At 65.5% G+C, this 14,805-nt stretch overlaps 1 protein-coding gene across 8 annotated transcripts; it reads right to left on the reverse strand.

Moving 5' to 3' along the window:
• Positions 1-887: 887 nt before the first annotated feature.
• EPN3 (epsin 3) lies at positions 888-11,097 on the reverse strand. Of its 8 annotated transcripts, none has more exons than XM_075440836.1 (10): positions 11,011-11,097; positions 7,788-8,443; positions 7,278-7,396; positions 5,590-5,673; positions 5,197-5,304; positions 5,026-5,110; positions 4,489-4,797; positions 2,721-2,831; positions 2,293-2,514; positions 890-1,463 (listed from the first exon to the last, which is right to left on the reverse strand). In XM_075440836.1, exons 2-10 carry the CDS (start codon positions 8,356-8,358, stop codon positions 1,144-1,146), a joined length of 1,929 nt encoding a protein of 642 aa, XP_075296951.1. In that variant the 5' UTR covers positions 8,359-8,443; positions 11,011-11,097; the 3' UTR covers positions 890-1,143. The 8 variants fall into 8 exon arrangements, with proteins under 8 accessions (XP_075296957.1, XP_075296956.1, XP_075296951.1 ...); XM_075440837.1 differs by lacking the exon at positions 11,011-11,097 and adding an exon at positions 10,160-10,247; XM_075440835.1 differs by lacking the exon at positions 11,011-11,097 and adding an exon at positions 9,745-10,056.
• Between the last annotated feature and the right edge of the window lie 3,708 nt (positions 11,098-14,805).

A 14,805-nucleotide genomic window follows, 5' to 3' on the forward strand; every position in this document is an offset into this window, starting at 1 on the left:
CGGAGCTGCCGCCGCTCCCCGTGACCGGTCCGAGGCCCCGCCCCCCTACCCCGTTTCCCCCCCCCGTTCCCCCTCCCGGAGCCGCACACCGGGTCGGTCAGAGCGTTTTATTGTCTCACGGGCACCCCCCGCCCAGGGGCCCTGCCCGCAGCTCCTTGCGGCGGGGCTGGAGGGGGGGGCAGCGAGCGGGGAGGGGGCGAGGCGGGGGCTGCAGCCGGGGGCAGCGCCTGCCCGGGGAGGGGAGTGCGGGGCTGGGGGGGGGTGGCGAACCCCAGCTCCCCCCGGCCCCAGCTCCCCTCAGACGCGGGGGCAAAGCCCCCTCCCCCGGGGGGACCCATGCTCAGCCAGACCCCACGCACCAGCCCAGCCCCTAGGACGGACCCCCCATAGCCCCCCCCGGCTCTCCCCTCGCAGGGGGTCCCCGCTCGCCCCTCATGCTCCCCCCCGGCTCTCCCCTCGCAGGGGGTCCCCACTCGCCCCTCCATGACCCCCCCAGCTCTCCCCTCGCAGGGGGTCCCTGCTCGCCCCTCATGCTTCCCCCCGGCTCTCCCCTCGCAGGGGGTCCCCGCTCGCCCCTCCTGGCCCCCCCGGCTCTCCCCTCGCAGGGGGTCCCCACTCACCCCTCCATGACCCCCCCGGCTCTCCCCTCGCAGGGGGTCCCCGCTCGCCCCTCCTGGCCCCCCCGGCTCTCCCCTCGCAGGGGGTCCCCGCTCACCCCTCCATAGCCCCCCCGGCTCTCCCCTCGCAGGGGGTCCCCACTCACCCCTCCATGACCCCCCCGGCTCTCCCCTCGCAGGGGGTCCCCACTCACCCCTCCATGACCCCCCCAGCTCTCCCCTCGCAGGGGGTCCCTGCTCGCCCCTCATGCTCCCCCCCCGGCTCCCCCCTCGCAGGGGGTCCCCGCTCGCCCCTCCATGGCCCCCCAGCTCTCCCCTCACAGGGGGTCCCCGCTCGCCCCTCAAGCGGGGGGGCTGATGGTGGCTGCCCCCCAGCCGGCAGGCATGGGGAGGGGGCTGCCGCGGGGGGCTCCATCCCTCCAGCTAGCGAAGCGCTGAGCCCCCCGAGGCCTTGGCGGGGCGAAAGAATGGGGGGGGGGGTTGTAACAGCCAGGGGAAGGGGCGAGAGTCTGCAGGTCCAGAGGCTTCAGAGGAAGGGGTTGAGACCCCCCGGAGCGGGCGGTGGGGCCGGGGGTCCGCTCAGCGGCAATAATGGCTGCGGCAGGGTGCTGGGGAGCTCTGGGAAGGCGCCGGCCTGGGGGAAGGCGCTGGCGGAGGCCGGGAGGGCGGCGGAGGCGGCGGGGACGCTGCTGAGGGGCAGGGGCAGGGACGCGCTGTAGGACATGGAGCTGGCGGGGAGGCCGGCGGGCAGGCCCGGCACCGGCGAGCTGGTCCGCATCTGGTTGAGCGTCGGCTTGGGCTGCTCGGCGAGGCTGAAGGGGTTGGTGGGGGACGGCGTGCTCAGACCTGGCGAGGAGAGGAGGGGATCGCAGAGTTGGGGTTGGCAGGGACCTCTGGGGTCACCCAGCCCAACCCCCTGCCCAAGCAGGGTCACCCAGAGCAGGCTGCACAGCACCGCGTCCAGGCGGGGCTGGAATATCTCCAGAGAAGGAGACTCCACAGCCTCCCTGGGCAGCCTGGGCCAGGGCTCCGGCACCCTCAGAGGGAAGAAGTTCTTCCTCGGGTTCAGCTGGAGCTTCCTCTGCTTCAGTTTGTGCCCGTTGCCCCTTGTCCTGTCGCTGGGCACCACTGGAAAGAGTCTGGCCCCATCCTGACACCCACCCTTGAGATAGTTATAAGCATTTATAAGGTCCCCTCTCAGCCTTCTCTTCTCCGGGCTGAACAAGCCCAGCTCCCTCAGCCTCTCCTCACAGGAGAGATGCTCCAGTCCCCTCCTCATCCTCGTAGCCCTGCGCTGGGCTCTCTCCAGTAGCTCCTCATCTTTCTTGAACTGGGGAGCCCAGCACTGGACCCAGCACTGCAGATGGGGCCTCACCAGGGCAGAGCAGAGGGGAAGGAGAACCTCCCTCGCCCTGCTGCCCACACTCCTCCTCATGCACCCCAGGATCCCATTGGCTTTCTTGGCACCCAGGGCACGCTGCTGGCTCGTGGTCACCCTGTCGTCCCCCAGCACCCCCAGGTCCCTCTCCGCAGAGCTGCTCTCCAGCAGGTCCAATGCTGATGCATCAGGGCAGCCGTGCCACCCCCAGCCCTCCTCTTCCTCTCCCCAGACACCCCTCCACCCATCCCAGGAAGCCCCTCACCAGCAGCCCACGCAGCACCTGGTGGCACCTACCCGAGAGGAAGGGGTTGCGCGTCTTGGAGGCCGGCGCGGGCGCAACCAGGGAGTCCAGGTTGACGAGGGAGGAGGCGGCGGGGCCGAGGAAGGCCTCGGGGGTTTTACAGTCCTTCCGCTCCTTGCCGGCTTCGGGCAGGGAGTCGGCCAGGTTGGCGAGGTCGAAGCTCTTCGCCCCGTCCTGCCTGGTGCTGGGGAACAGGTCACCGAAGGGGTCCAGCTCTGGGGAGGAGGGGGGGACACGAGCCCCGTGAGCCAGCGAGGAGGGCAGCTAACGGCACGTCTCGCCCCAGGTCACAGCCCAGGGCGTGCCCGAGCTCCCCCCGAGACCCCGCAGGAGGTGGCAGGGTTGGGGACCCCGCCGCGGGCAGGGACAGGTCCCCGTCCCACCTGCCCACATCGGCCCCTGCCCGTCCCCCGGCGCTTACCGACGGGGCTGTCGGCCTTGGCCGAGGAGGGCGGCTGCGAGGGCTCCTGCTCCGGCGGCTCGGCTGGCTCGGGCGGGTTTGCAAAGGGGTCAAAAGCGTTTCCCCCTGCAGCTGGGGGGCAAGAGGTGAGACTCGGGGAGGGGGGCAAGCGGGGAGGTGAGAGGTGGGAGATGTACGGGCAGGAGAGCCCTGCCCGGACGGAGACAGAGAGCGTGCGGCGAGGGGACGCGGGGCTGGGGGTCAGGAACGTCCACTGACCCGGCAGGGGCTCAGCCAGCCACATCATGGGGTTCACTGCAGGCCAAGGCAGCCCCCACCCTGCTCACAGGCAGGTCCCTTTCCCAGCCCCGGCGGGGACAGGCGGAGGGGACCGCTCTGCAAACCACCAGCGCAGACCCCCAGGCCGGATATCCAGTGTGACCTGGACAGGCTGGAAAGCTGGGCAGAGAGGAACCTGATGAGGTTCAACAAAGGCAAATGCAGGGTCCTGCACCTGGGGAGGAACAACCTCATGCACCAGTACAGGCTTGGGGTGGACCTGCTGGAGAGCAGCTCTGCGGAGAGGGACCTGGGTGTCCTGGTGGACGACAGGTTAACCATGAGCCAGCAGTGTGTCCTGGCTGCCAAGAAAGCCAATGGGATCCTGGGGTGCATCAAGAAGAGTGTGGCCAGCAGGACGAGGGAGGTTCTCCTGCCCCTCTACACTGCCCTAGTGAGGCCCCATCTGGAGTCCTGTGTCCAGTGCTGGGCTCCCCAGTTCAAGAAAGATGAGGAGCTACTGGAGAGAGTCCAGCGGAGGGCTACGAGGATGAGGAGGGGACTGGAACATCTCCCCTACGAGGAGAGGCTGAGGGAGCTGGGCTTGTTCAGCCTGAAGAAGAGAAGGCTGCGAGGGGACCTTAGAAATGCCTACAAATATCTGAAGGGTGGGTGTCAGGAGGACGGGGCCAAGCTCTTTTCAGTGGTGCCCAGCGACAGGACAAGGGGCAATGGGCACAAATTGAGGCACAGGAAGTTCTGTCTGAACATGAGGAAGAACTTCTTCCCTCTGAGGGTGACGGAGCCCTGGCCCAGGCTGCCCAGGGAGGCTGTGGAGTCTCCTTCTCTGGAGATATTCAAGCCCCACCTGGACGCGGTGCTGTGCAGCCTGCTGTAGGTGACCCTGCTTGGGCAGGGGGGTTGGGCTGGGTGACCCACAGAGGGCCCTTCCAACCCCTACTATTCTGTGATTCTGTGATTCTGCTCCGCTCCCCAGGGACCAGAACCGAGGGCAGCACAGGCGGGACCTCTGTGGGGCCGGAGGAAGCTCCGAGGAGGAACCGAGAGTGGCACCGAGCTCTGAACCCGCCGGCTGCTCCTACAACCGCGTCCCCACCTGCGGCGCGGCACCTGCGAGCGGCAGCCGTCCCCTGTCCCCGCAGGGCCGTGCGGGGGGAGCAGCCAAACAGGCATCACTGGGGGGACAACACCGTCACCCCCGCTGCTGCACCGCGGCGGCGGCTGCTGCCTGCTCCCGCGGGACGGCCCCGTTAGCTGCGCCGCGGTAATTAAAGCCGCCTATTCCGTGCAGAGAGAAAGCCTGAAAGCTCCTTGCAGCCTTCAGGATGCCGAGGGGCGAGCGGAGGCCCCGCTGCGGGGTGGGAGAGCGGGGAGGGGGTGTCTGCAGAGCTGGCTGCGGGAGGAAGCGGGGAGCACCCCGGATGGGGCAGCGATGGCCAACGCTGCCCGCGGTCCCCAGCGAAGCCAAAACGCCGACCGAGCCTCTTACCAGCGTTCGGAGGTTGCTCGGCCACGGCGGCCCAAGGGTCGGCAGCCGGCGTAGAACCAGAGACCCGGGCCGGGGGCGATGCCGTCACCCAGGGGTCGGCGGGAGGGAAGCCAGAAGACAAGGGTGCCTTCCCCCAGGGGTCAGCGGCTGCGGTGGTGCTGGGGGGGAAATCCCAGGGCCCAGCGGAGGTTTGCTGGGACGAGGCGCCGGGCTGGGAGAGGGGCTCCCCGCCGGCAGCCGGGACCGGCACCCAGGGGTCAGCCGCGCCGGCCCAGGCAGGGGCTGCCGGCTCCGCTTTGGGTTTCACATCTGAAAGGAGAAGGGAAGCCGTGGGAGAGGGGAACGGTGCAGGGCACGGAGGGATGCTGAGTGGCGGGGATGTGCCCAGGGGACCATGGCTTCCAGCAGCACCGCCCGGGAGGGAAGAGGAGCGAGAGGTCCTTACTGCTGAGCTCTTGGGGACTGGGGAGGGCCAGAGGGCAAAGGAGAGGTTTCTGCCACCGTCCCAAGCTTTGGCAGCCCGCGAGTTGCCCCCACCTGGCATATCCCACGGGTCGGCAGACGTCTGGCTGCAGGGGGCTGGCGCCGGCCCGAATATATCCGCCAGCTCCAGGATAGAGGACTGCGAACAGAAAGGGAATAAAGAGGTGAGGGAAGCCCAGGAGCCCAGCGCTGGCTGTGTGACCATCCAGGCCCCCAGTGCTGTACCTGGCTTTTCTTCATCTTATCCTCTTCCTCCTCTTCCTCCTTGCCCGGGGCAGTCTCCTCCACGGCTCTCTGCAGCAGGGAGTTCTCCCCTTGCCAAGCCCTCACCTCCTGCAGGGACAAGGGACGGGGCCCATGAGCTGAGCAACCCTGCAGCCAGCACCTTCTCAGGAGACAGACCCAGCACCGGAGCTGCCACCGCATCCCAAGAAGTGCCAGCACCCGAGCAGACGGCTGCCCCGGGGCCGAGCCTGCCGGGAGAGCGCTCAACAGACAGCCCAGAGCACAGAAAGCGAAGCAGGCGCCGGAGCAAGGCAGCGTTTTGGGCTCCGGTGCCCCAGAGAGAAGCCCAAGAGCAAGGAGAGAGGAGCGCCCGGGGCTGCGGGGCACAGGTACCTTCTCGTGCTCCTCTTTGCTCAGCGCGAGCGCGAGCCGCAATTGCCTTTCTTCGTCTGTGCTGGAAATTGGAGGAAGTGGCTTCTGCCAACAGAGGAAATTGGGTGACATTTCAGCTTGCCCTCAGCTCACGGGACTGCTCGGAGGTCCCTGTCCTTGCCACCACCTCTCCGGCGGCCCCTCGCCTGCCTGCACAGCATCCCCTGCACAGCCCATCCAGCCGGCTTTGCCTGCGGACCCCAGCCCAGTGCCCCTGCGCTGTGGAACCAGGTTCCACTCAGGCTCCCCTGCAGCCCCTGCCCCAGGTCCTTCCCCTGCCCCATCACCTGCCACGGCACCTAGGCTGGCACCAGGCAGGCGCACACCCTAAACTGGGCACCCAGCATCTCCCCCGGGAGGTTTTTGGGGACTCCAGCGCAGTCAGTGGAGGAGGGGCGATCGGTCAGGCATCCCCTCGCCCCCGCAGCCGGAGGAGGAGGAGGGTTTGCGACCCCGACCAGCCCCCGTTTGGGAATCCTGCCCAGCCCCACCCTGCTGAGGGAGAAGCACCCAGACCCGAGGCAGATTCTGGGGAGAGACCGTCCCCGTACCGCCACGGCAGCCCTGATCACCGCCCCGGGACACCCATTCGGTGGCGTGGGACCACGTGGGGCTGGGAACAGGGACCCCAGAGGGGGTGTGCGAGTGTGCATGGCCCAGATGGACTCCAACAGGCAACGCTTCCAAGTGTTCCTACAGTGCTCATCGCAGCACCGCGTGAAAGCTATAAATACTCCCATTCCAGGACAAAAATAGGGATATCCGCTCCGCTCTGTCTCCAAAAAAGCCTCCATCAGGCCGGGAAGATGGGCAGCAGCAAGCGCCACCTCCGAAGCACATCCCCTGCCCTGGCAGGACCGGTGCCAGCTCGGGGGGACACCGGCCCGGGCACACAGCCCCTCGGTCACCGCGTCCCTCTGGCTCTGTGTGCCTGGCCGTACCCGCGTGCTCCGCACGGGCCGTGCCAGCCGGCGGCACTCGCAGCCGGTGTGCAAATAAGGCGTCCCCGGTGGAAAAGGGCCAGCAGATCGGAGAGGGGACGGGCCTGGGGGAGGTTTCACGGCTGGGGACAGCAGCTCGCTTGCTGCCTGCACCCCTGCTCGGCTCCTCCTGGTGCTGTTTTCCAGTGCTCCTAGCCCAGTTTGAAAGGACCAGCCGGTGGGGGGGAGCACCCAGCCCCACTGAACCCCCAGGACGCTGCTGCCCCCCCCACCACACAAACCACAGAGCTGGGCAGGGCATCACCTCCTAAAACCTCCGTGGGAAGGCAAGAGAAATGGGAGAGCTTAGGGAGCGGAGACCAGAAGCCCTCGGCGGAAGAGGGCAGCCAGGTTTGGAGGGGGTCACAGTGAACCCAGAAGACACCCCCCCCCAACCACCAAGCTCACCCTGGGGTCTGGGAGGCTGGATGGGGCTCAGACTGGTGCTGTCCCTGCCGGCGCGGGGACAGGAGCAGGGACAGCCCGTGCCTCCATCTGCCTGCCGGCCGTTTCTGACGCCGGGCACTGCGTCAGCAGCCTGGTGCGGCCGCAGGCAGCCCCCCAAATCCTCCCTCCTCCCGGAGAGACGACCCACCATGCCCGCAGACACGGCGAGGTGCAGGGAGAAGCCCGGCGTCGCGCGGCCCGGGTCGGGCAGAGCCACCCTACCTTCTCTGCCTCCTCCCGACTCATGGCCAGCGCAAGCTGCAGCTGCAGCTCCTCCTCGCCCGTCGTCTGCGGCCTCGCCTGCTCCAGGTCGGAGGCGAACCGTGGGGACGAGGATGATGCTGGGGGATAACAGAGGAAAAGCGGAAGAAGCAGCGTCAGGACTGGGTTATTCTGGGGAGCACATCGGCAGCGTCCCCCAGGCTGCCACCCCAGCGCCCGCGGCTCCGCACCGTGGCTTCCCCAGGGGACACAGCCCCGCACTAGAGCTCCCCGCCACGAACAAGCTGTGGGTTTGGGGCTCGAGGCACCGCCAGCTGCCATCGCTGTTGGGGTTCACCACGGGCCCAGCCAAACCTCTGCCCGCGGCGCAGGATGGCGATGGGCTTCACCCCCCGCCCCGAAAGGCGGAGGGGAGCGACAGGCACCAGGCAGGCGCAAACCAGATGCAGCGCCTGCCCGCACCTCGCAGCGAGCCCGAGCGAGCCCCCAGACCCCGCCGGCAGCACTCACAGTTGAAGGAGGAGGGCGAGCCCCGCGCCCGGCCGTAGTCGTCGCCGTAGGGTGATGCGCGGCGGCCGTAGGTGACCTGGTGGCTGCCGCTGCCCATGCCCTCAAGGGCCATGCGCTCCTTGGTCTGCAGCGCGTGCGCCCGCTCCTGCTTCAGCCGCTCCTCGTCCTTCAGCAGCGCCATCACCTGCTTCACCTTCTCTCGGATGTTGATGCCCTGGTCCTTGCCGTCACGGTCCACGTACTGGAAGTCCTTCAGCGTCTGGATGGTGTAGAGGTTCTCCCGGCACTGGTGGGTCACCTTCTCGGAGCCGGTTTTGATGAGGTAGTCCAAGAGGGTGAGGGCTTTGTAGACATGACGCCAGTTCTTGCCGCTGTCGTTCAGCCGCCGCCAGATCATGCCCATGACCTCGGCGAAGGCCACCGTGTTGAAGGTGAGGTCGGCGATCTCCGACATCAGGGAGCTGGGCGGTCCCCAGGGATCATTGGAGGTGGCCTCCCGCACCTTGATCTCTGCCTCCGAGTAGTTGTGCACGATGTTCTTCACCTGCCGGCGCAGCGCCGAGGTCGTCATGGCTGTGCGGTGCCGGAGACCCGCCGGCGGCGGGCAGGAACGGCGCAGAAGGGACGGGCGCTCACGGCCACGGCCTCACCGGCACCTGCAGCGGGGAAAGGGGACATAGAGCCCTCAGCATCGCCCCAGGCACCGAGACCCGTCCCCAGAGCCCTCGGCTGGCACCTCGGATGCTTCTTAAGTTGGAGGCACCCGTCGTCGGGGTGTCAGGTGCACCGTGCCGGGCTGCCACCGCTCCCTAGCCCGAAGACAAGCAGGATGCAGGATGCTCAAGGGGAAAAAAAAAAATCTCATAGCAAGCTGATACCCAGCACCGCAGAGCCGCCGAGAGATCTGGCTCCAGATTCAGCAACATTTGGAGGAGATTTTACCCTACACACTCTGCTTCTAAAAGTAACCACCTGAAAATGGCAGCTCCCTCCTCCAGATCCCGGCTGCCTCAGCCCCACGGTCCCAGCAAAGCTGGATTCAGGGCCCCCCAGCCCTCGCACCGGCCAGGGGGTCCCCTGTACCCCCAGATGCGCTATCTGCAGCCACACACGGCCCCGGTCATCCCGGCCGTCACCCCAAGGCTCTCAATGCCACCGAGGACGCATCGTGGAAAACCAAAACCCCGCCGTGAGTCAGAGCCTGCCACGACTTCGCGGTGCTGGCAGCCGCTCGGGTGGGCTTCCCGGTAATTCTGCTGCCGCGAGAGGCTGCGGGTAGAGGAGCACGTGCTGCTGCGCAGTGGCAGATCTGGGGTGCTAGCAGGATGGATAACGCAACCCCTTTTCCCAAAAACCCCTCAAGCTGCGTGAGGCGTCTCTGCACCCAGACCGGGGCCGGGGTGGCAGGGGCTGGCAGTGCCCGTCCTTGGGATGCACGATGCCGTGACTCAGTCTGGACCCATCTTCACGTGAGCCCGTCACAACCCTGTCCCCTGCTCTGCGCTAGTCCTAATCCTCTCCTTCTCCTTGCGCGGTGGGAAGACACCATTTACCCTCACTTTGTCAGAGGGCCAAGCAAAGCCAAGAGGCAGAGGCTGCCCGGAGCTGCCTTGCCCTCAGCAGGGCTGCACCGCATGGGCTGCTCCCAGATTTCCCACTGCGGCTGCGACAAAACTCGCTGGCAATTTTTTCCCTGTCCAAGATAACGCTTGCGGGCGGAGGAGTATCAGCCCCGCACAGCAGTGCCTGCAGACGGCGATTACCCGTTTCCATCCCACCACCCACCTCGGGTGCCGGTACCTCCCCGGACCGCAGCCGCCGTGCTGTGTCCAGCTCCCTCCCGGCTTGGGACACCGCTCCCTCCAGCCGGAGCTGGGCCGGGGCCGTGCTGACGTGCCCACGAGCCACGCACGGCACCCGCCACGCTCCCGCGCAACCCGTGCGACCGGTCCAGCACCTCCTGCTCCCGCGGCCGGTGGCCCCACGGCTCCGCTGGCGACGTCCCCGTGAGTCAGAGCGGAGCCCGGCACGGCCGCTCGCAGGCGGCCGGCGTTGTCTCCAGACGCTTCCCCGTGTCGATGCCCTTTCGCAATGCAGCCCGTCCGCGCGGCCTTTGGATCCCGCTGGGAGAGCCCGCGGTGCAGACGGCCACGCCGTCACCCGCCTGGCGCGGGAACGCCTTCGGGACAAGGGCAGCGACGCAGCAAAGTCCTCCAGGACTTGGCTCTGCTTCCCACCAACACCCGGGCGGGAGATAAAGTCGCGTTTTCCAAAGGTGCCACCGGCCCGGTAGACACCGGCAGACGCCGGCACTTCTCCTCCGGGGCAGGACGGTCCCTCCCGCCTCTGAGAGGTCTCCTGGTGGGACAAACCTCAGATCCAGCGTGATGGGCTCCGGCACAGCTCGTCCCAGCCAGAGACCCGATCCCACCTGGACTTTGCCCGCCACGAGACGGCCCGGGAAGTCTGCACGGGAAGAGACGGGAGGCAGGGGCTCGGGCAGGAGCGTGGCCCCGGCTGGAGCGCTGCCAGCGGTGCCAAAGGCAGCGGGGTTTATCGAACACAATATCCACGCACACCCCCACCCCCCCCCCCGAGAATATAAAGGGAGCGAAACAGAAGCTGTGCGGGAGATAAGGCGGCAGCACCCGGCAGCTCATATGGAATTACTGCAGTGACCTTGAGCGGGAGGCTGCCAGGTGGGAGAAGGACACGGGGGTGCGGGGACAGGACCCCATCGCGGCCCGGCGCAGGGGACTGCGGAGGCGAAGCGGGGGCGACGGAGGGGGGGGGGGAGAGAGGAATCACATGGAGGGGGACGGGGAGGGGGAGGAGAGGGCGGGGGGGGCCCAAGAAGAGGAGGGGGGAGGCCGGGGGAGGGGGGATTACAGCCTGGATCCATCCCTAACCAGGTGCGGGGCCGGGAGCAGCAGCGCCCGACGCGGGGGGGGGCTGCGGGGAAAGGCTCCGGGCAGAGGCCTCGGCCGCGCCGCCGGCTCCCGCAAACCCCGCAAACCCCGCCGCGGAGTCCCGCAGCCCCGAGCCCGGCCCGGGAGGCTCCGCGCCACCGAGCTGCCCGCCGGGGCCCGGCATCCCCCGGCCCGCGACGCTCCGGCGTCCAGAACCTTCCTCCTCCTCCTCCTCCTCCTCCTCCTCCTCCTCCTCTTCTTCCTCCCTCCTCCGCCTCCCCCCCGCAGCCGAGGGGCGCCGGCCCCGCTCTTACCTGCGCGGAGCGGAGCGCGGCCCCGCAGCCGGTGGGAGCGGGCTGGAGGCGGCCGCAGCCCGCCCGCTGCTCCCCGCCGAGCCGCCGGGCTGGCTGGGCAGGTCCCGGCGGATTAACCCCTTCGGGGCCGCCCGGGCACCGGCCCTTCGCCCCCCTCCCCACCCCCCCACCGTCCCGGCGCGGCGCGGCGCGGTCCCGGCGGCGGGGAGATGCGGTCCCGGCGGGGGGGGGGGTCTGCGGCGCCCAGCCCCGGCCCCGCCGCATGCGGGAGGCGGGGATGCTGTGGCTGCTCCGTCACTGCCCCTCGCTGGCAGCCGGCCAGGCGCTGCTCGCTGCTGCTTGCTCGGCTTTATTATTTTTTTATTCCCCCCCCCCCCCCCTTCCTCCCCCTCCATTATTTTTAGCCAGAAACCAACGTCCCCCGGGCTCGGAAGCGGCTCCGACCCCTCCCCCCAACGCAGCTCCCCCCCTGGTACCCAAGGCCACGGCTGCGATTTGGGTTCGTTAAATATTTTGTTGTTTGGGGTTTTTTTTTTTTTTCTGGGATCTAAATCTGGAGCGGATTCTGCCCCTGCTCTGAACAGCGCCTGGAGCCTGGCTGGGGGGGAGAGGGAGGCAGCAGCTGACATGACAGAAGAAGTCCTGTCTCTCGATGGTTTCGGTGCCACCCCCTCCCTCCCGGCCTCTGCCTCCCGTTTGAATCACTGACAGGCCTGCAAGTATTACAGATATATATAATCTTTTTAATATCACTGACATTTTCCACTATGGAAACCGTCTCCTGTGTGCAGAGACGTTCTGGAGGGCTTGCAAGCCCAGGACTCATCTCGCCCCGGCGCCGAGGGTCCCGCCTGGGGCGGCAGGCGCAGGCAGCGGGGAGCCGTGTGCCGCCGGGCTCTGGCCAGGCAGGCTGGACACGCACCTCGGAGGAGAGCACTTCCAGCGTCCAAACCGTCCTCCGGGTCACCCAGGAGAACATCCCAGCCCTGGCAACTGAGAGGAACGGCTCTCGCCGCCCGGCCTTCCTCTGCTCGCAGCGCTCCCGGTCAGGCGGCCGAGGCAGCCAGCTTGCCCCTCTCCAGGCACTGACTTTTCACAACCAGAGTGAACCCCTCACAGGGACACAGCACCCTACGGGCCGCAGCGGAGCTGTATGAACGTGGGCTTTGCTACGTGGCCCACAGCCCCGCTGTCAGAAGCTCTAAAGCTGATTTCCCTCAGCCCTGGCTCAAGCCGGCTGCTTGCCCAGACCCCCGCTGCCCTTGAGAAGCTTCTGGAAACGCGCTGTTGCCTTCTGCTTGCAGCATTTTCCTGGAATCCCCCTTCCCAGCCTCGCTAATGGTCATGGTGTCTTCAGGCCCTGACTCACGTGAGGGGTTTGGCATGCAACTCCCAAGGCCAGCAAGGTCGCTCACCTTGGTTATTTAGCAAACACAACACAAATTATTAACACCAATACAAATAATGCCCACGTTTGGGAGGAGGAGGAGGAGGAAGAATACTCTCCTTGTCTCCTTGCTAGGACACGGTGTTAAGGGCTGCCCAGCCTGAGGGTCTCTGCTCCGCTGACAGACCCCCATCGCAGCTCGAGGGGTAAACGAGGGGTATGTGTTTCGAAAGGCGTTCTGTGGAAGCCAGCTCGACTGCCACTGCAGTTCCAGTCGTGTAACTTCCACAAATCAATGCAAAAGGGGGGGGGGGGGGCAGCTGGCTCAGAGCAGCCTGCAGCAGGCAGCCGGCAGAGCATGGCACTTGTCGGCCCAGCACGTCCCTTCCTGCGCGCTGCTTGTACCTTGGCCCCTGAGGACGATGTTGTCCAAGGCTGTCAAGAGGCACTGCCACTATTTATGACAAAACACCCAGACTATTCACAGCACTTGGGTTTGTTCTCTGGGGAAGTTCTTACGCCACCCACCCTGTGCCACCAGACCCCTCCGTAGGACGCTCCTCTGACGTGAGACTCCCAGCTACCTGCCTTCATACTAACGAGCTTTCCTGCGAGCAGGGGTATGCGCTGAGCCTGGCTTCTCCAGGCTGGGCTGGAGGCACTGATCTCGCGAAGGGGCTTTGCCATCTTGTAAGGTGAGGCTACAAAATAAAAGTATTCCTGCCTCTGAGACAATCACGTTGCCTCTATAACGTGCAGACTCCCTCTTGTCTAGAAACAGATGGCTGGAGCTGCTTGAGTTGGGCAGATTCGCAGGCTGATAATCATCTCCAGGGAGGCAGGAGCTATTGTCAGAGCCTGTGAGACACACCCCAACTGCAGGCCTTTTTCCTCCTAATTCTCAAAATGTTGCTGAAATTCTCACTAGAGGAGTGCTGAGCAGAGACATTCCCTTTGTGGGTCGGTGCCCGCTAAGCCAGAAGAGGCTCTTGGCTTCCACAGAAGCCAAAGTGCTTCCCCGCACCCCGCTAAGAGAAAGCATCTCGAGACACGAGGGGCCTCACCTGGCCAGCAACAAAATACAAGCTGCACTTCGCCGTGGTACTGCCAGGAGCCAAGGGGAAGGATACATCCTCTCCTCAGAGACAGCGTGCGAGTTAAAATGAGAAAGCAAAAGAAACCAATTCTGCAGAAGGAACAGGTATTTTACACTCCGTGCAGCTCCAAGACGCGTGTCAGTGCGGCTGCCAACGTGAAAGAGCACGTGCCTGAGGCGCACACGCCTGGAGCACCCGCGCAGCCACGCACAGAATGTGTAACAGCAACGCTCAGCACGATACACATCTGCTGCCTAAGAACCCCAAAGGTATCACAAACTTCAGTTAATAATCTGGACTGATGTCATTTCCCCACAGGGCCAAAGCCGTCCCGGGGAATGCCGTCCAGCTGCTGTCGCAGGAAGGTGGCACTTTGCTGACAGACGCCAGGTCCCTCGACGCCACGTGGAGAGACACCCTGCGCCCAGCCCGCTCTGCCTTGGAAACCTGCTCCGACCCAAGCCCAGCTGCTGACATGCAGACCCGGGATGTCTCCACAAAAAGCTCCGGCCCAGCTCTGACGCCCAAGGAAACCCAGGCAGAAAGCGGTGATCAGCCCAGACACACACCCAGGCTGACAGACAGGAAGGGTGGCTCGAACACAAGGCCTTACCACGCTCACAGTATTTCTGGCATGAATTTCTCTCACTTGAATTCAAGAGTGTGGTCTTGGAAGGAAGCAAGTAAGAGTTGGCTCAGAATGGGGCATGGGTACCTGGGGCTGGATGAGAAGAGATGGCAACGTCAGCACAAGAAGTGAAGTCACGGCTGCGCAGCCAGGCAGGCTGGCACACCCCTGGGGCTAGTGCGTTGCCACGGGGATCAGAAAGCCTCAGAGAAGCCTGCTGTCAGCAAGGCCCGAGAGCAGCGGACAAGCAGTCAAGAATACGGTCAAAAATGGGATGGATTTTTCTGAGCTACTGACCTGGTACTTGGGCTCATGAGTACAAGGGACACTCTCTGCTCACTCACCCGCTAGTTAAGCAAGATCAAGAAGTAAAGAGTAAGACGTATCTCAAGTTGACTGGCACTTGTAAATTCTTCTTCCCTAGCAGAAATGCCAGTATTTTCTAGTCTTAACGGCTGCCTAGGCTGTGATATTTCTTGCCTTGTCTCTTCTTGGCAAGCGATCATCTGTGGAAGTAACAGATGATCTAGCAATAGTCTCGCATCACAGCATGTCAGAAGAGAGGCAGCCCAGGATTTGTAATCACTGCATCGCTTCAGAAAGAAGAATCTCCACTTGATCTGTGTCAAAACTGTTATTTATTTATTTGTTTTTTAAAAGTCAGTCTACTTCTAGTTACAAAG

Source organism: Opisthocomus hoazin, chromosome 21, assembly GCF_030867145.1.
Source record: "Opisthocomus hoazin isolate bOpiHoa1 chromosome 21, bOpiHoa1.hap1, whole genome shotgun sequence".
Classification (NCBI taxonomy): Eukaryota; Metazoa; Chordata; class Aves; order Opisthocomiformes; family Opisthocomidae; genus Opisthocomus; species Opisthocomus hoazin.

Coding starts and splice junctions, on each gene's coding strand:
- EPN3 (XM_075440836.1), bottom strand. CDS start 8,358: ATGACGACCTCGGCGCTGCGCCGGCAGGTGAAGAACATCGTGCACAAC. Junction 5,111..5,196: donor ATAAGATGAAGAAAAGCCAG/GTACAGCACTGG, acceptor TTCTGTTCGCAG/TCCTCTATCCTGGAGCTGGC. Junction 1,464..2,292: donor GCGCAACCCCTTCCTCTCGG/GTAGGTGCCACC, acceptor TCTCCTCGCCAG/GTCTGAGCACGCCGTCCCCC.